This window comes from Myotis myotis, unplaced genomic scaffold (genome assembly GCF_014108235.1).
Source record: "Myotis myotis isolate mMyoMyo1 unplaced genomic scaffold, mMyoMyo1.p scaffold_m19_p_29, whole genome shotgun sequence".
Classification (NCBI taxonomy): Eukaryota; Metazoa; Chordata; class Mammalia; order Chiroptera; family Vespertilionidae; genus Myotis; species Myotis myotis.
Window position 1 is genome coordinate 1594785 of NW_023416334.1, and position 794 is coordinate 1595578.

At 63.0% G+C, this 794-nt stretch overlaps 1 protein-coding gene across 2 annotated transcripts in view; it reads right to left on the reverse strand.

Annotated features, from left to right (window-relative positions):
• The window catches only part of TOP3A (DNA topoisomerase III alpha), a 38076-nt gene extending 37322 nt beyond the window's left edge, over positions 1 to 754 (reverse strand). Inside the window, exon 1 of one of the 2 annotated variants that reach the window (XM_036296408.1) lies at positions 248 to 754. In XM_036296408.1, coding sequence (XP_036152301.1) covers positions 248 to 427 — 180 coding nt within the window. In that variant the 5' untranslated portion in view covers positions 428 to 754. The remainder of the gene's footprint in view (positions 1 to 247) is intronic. The other variant, XM_036296407.1, reaches the window with a different exon arrangement.
• Between the last annotated feature and the right edge of the window lie 40 nt (positions 755 to 794).

Consider the following 794-nt stretch of genomic DNA (forward strand, 5'->3'; position numbering starts at 1 on the left):
CTGGCAACCACTGCTGTTGGCAAGGAAGATGCAAGGTTTCAAAGCAGATGAGTGAAACCTCTGAACTACATTTTAAATGCCCATCAGTCCTAAGAGATGACAGGAGGCCACGGCAATGGTCTGGGGGAGACAGTGAAGACCCACAGATGGGAGAGAAATCGCCTTCATCTCTATCCCCCGTGCCCACCAGGCTGTCCCGCTTCGCGGGCCTCACCAAGTACGGCTGATGAGAAATGCGACCCCTTACCCGCCTCATGCGACCCTTGGACAGCAGGTCGGCGATCCCCTTGGCCGCGTCGTTCTTCTCGGCCACGCAGAGGACTTTCCGGACGCCTCGGAAGGCCACCTCCATGGCGGAGGTGGGAAAGGTCCGGCCTCCGGGCCGATGCAGACACCGGAGCGCGCAGCGGGAGACGGGGAAGATCATCCCGGGCGCCCGCGCATGCTGTGGAACACAGAGGTGAGGGTCACCTCACCCCGCGCCCACCCTAAGGGAACCAGAGCCTACGAGAGCCCCCAGCGTGCGGCCGCAGCCTGGTCTCCTCCCACAAGCCCACCCGGCTTGGGGGATGCGGCCACTTAGCCTTCTCCTCTCCACCCGCCGCGTCCGCTTCCGCCCGCCTTCTCCAGCCACTTCCGCCAGGCGCGAGTTCCTAGCACCGCGAACTACAACTCCCACACTGCCCCGCGCTCCCGGATCCCGGTCCCAACACGTTTCCGCTCCCCCGCTTCATTTCCTTTCTTTCCTGGCAGTGTTAGTTAATCGATTGGTCCTTGCTCCACAGTCCCCCCGC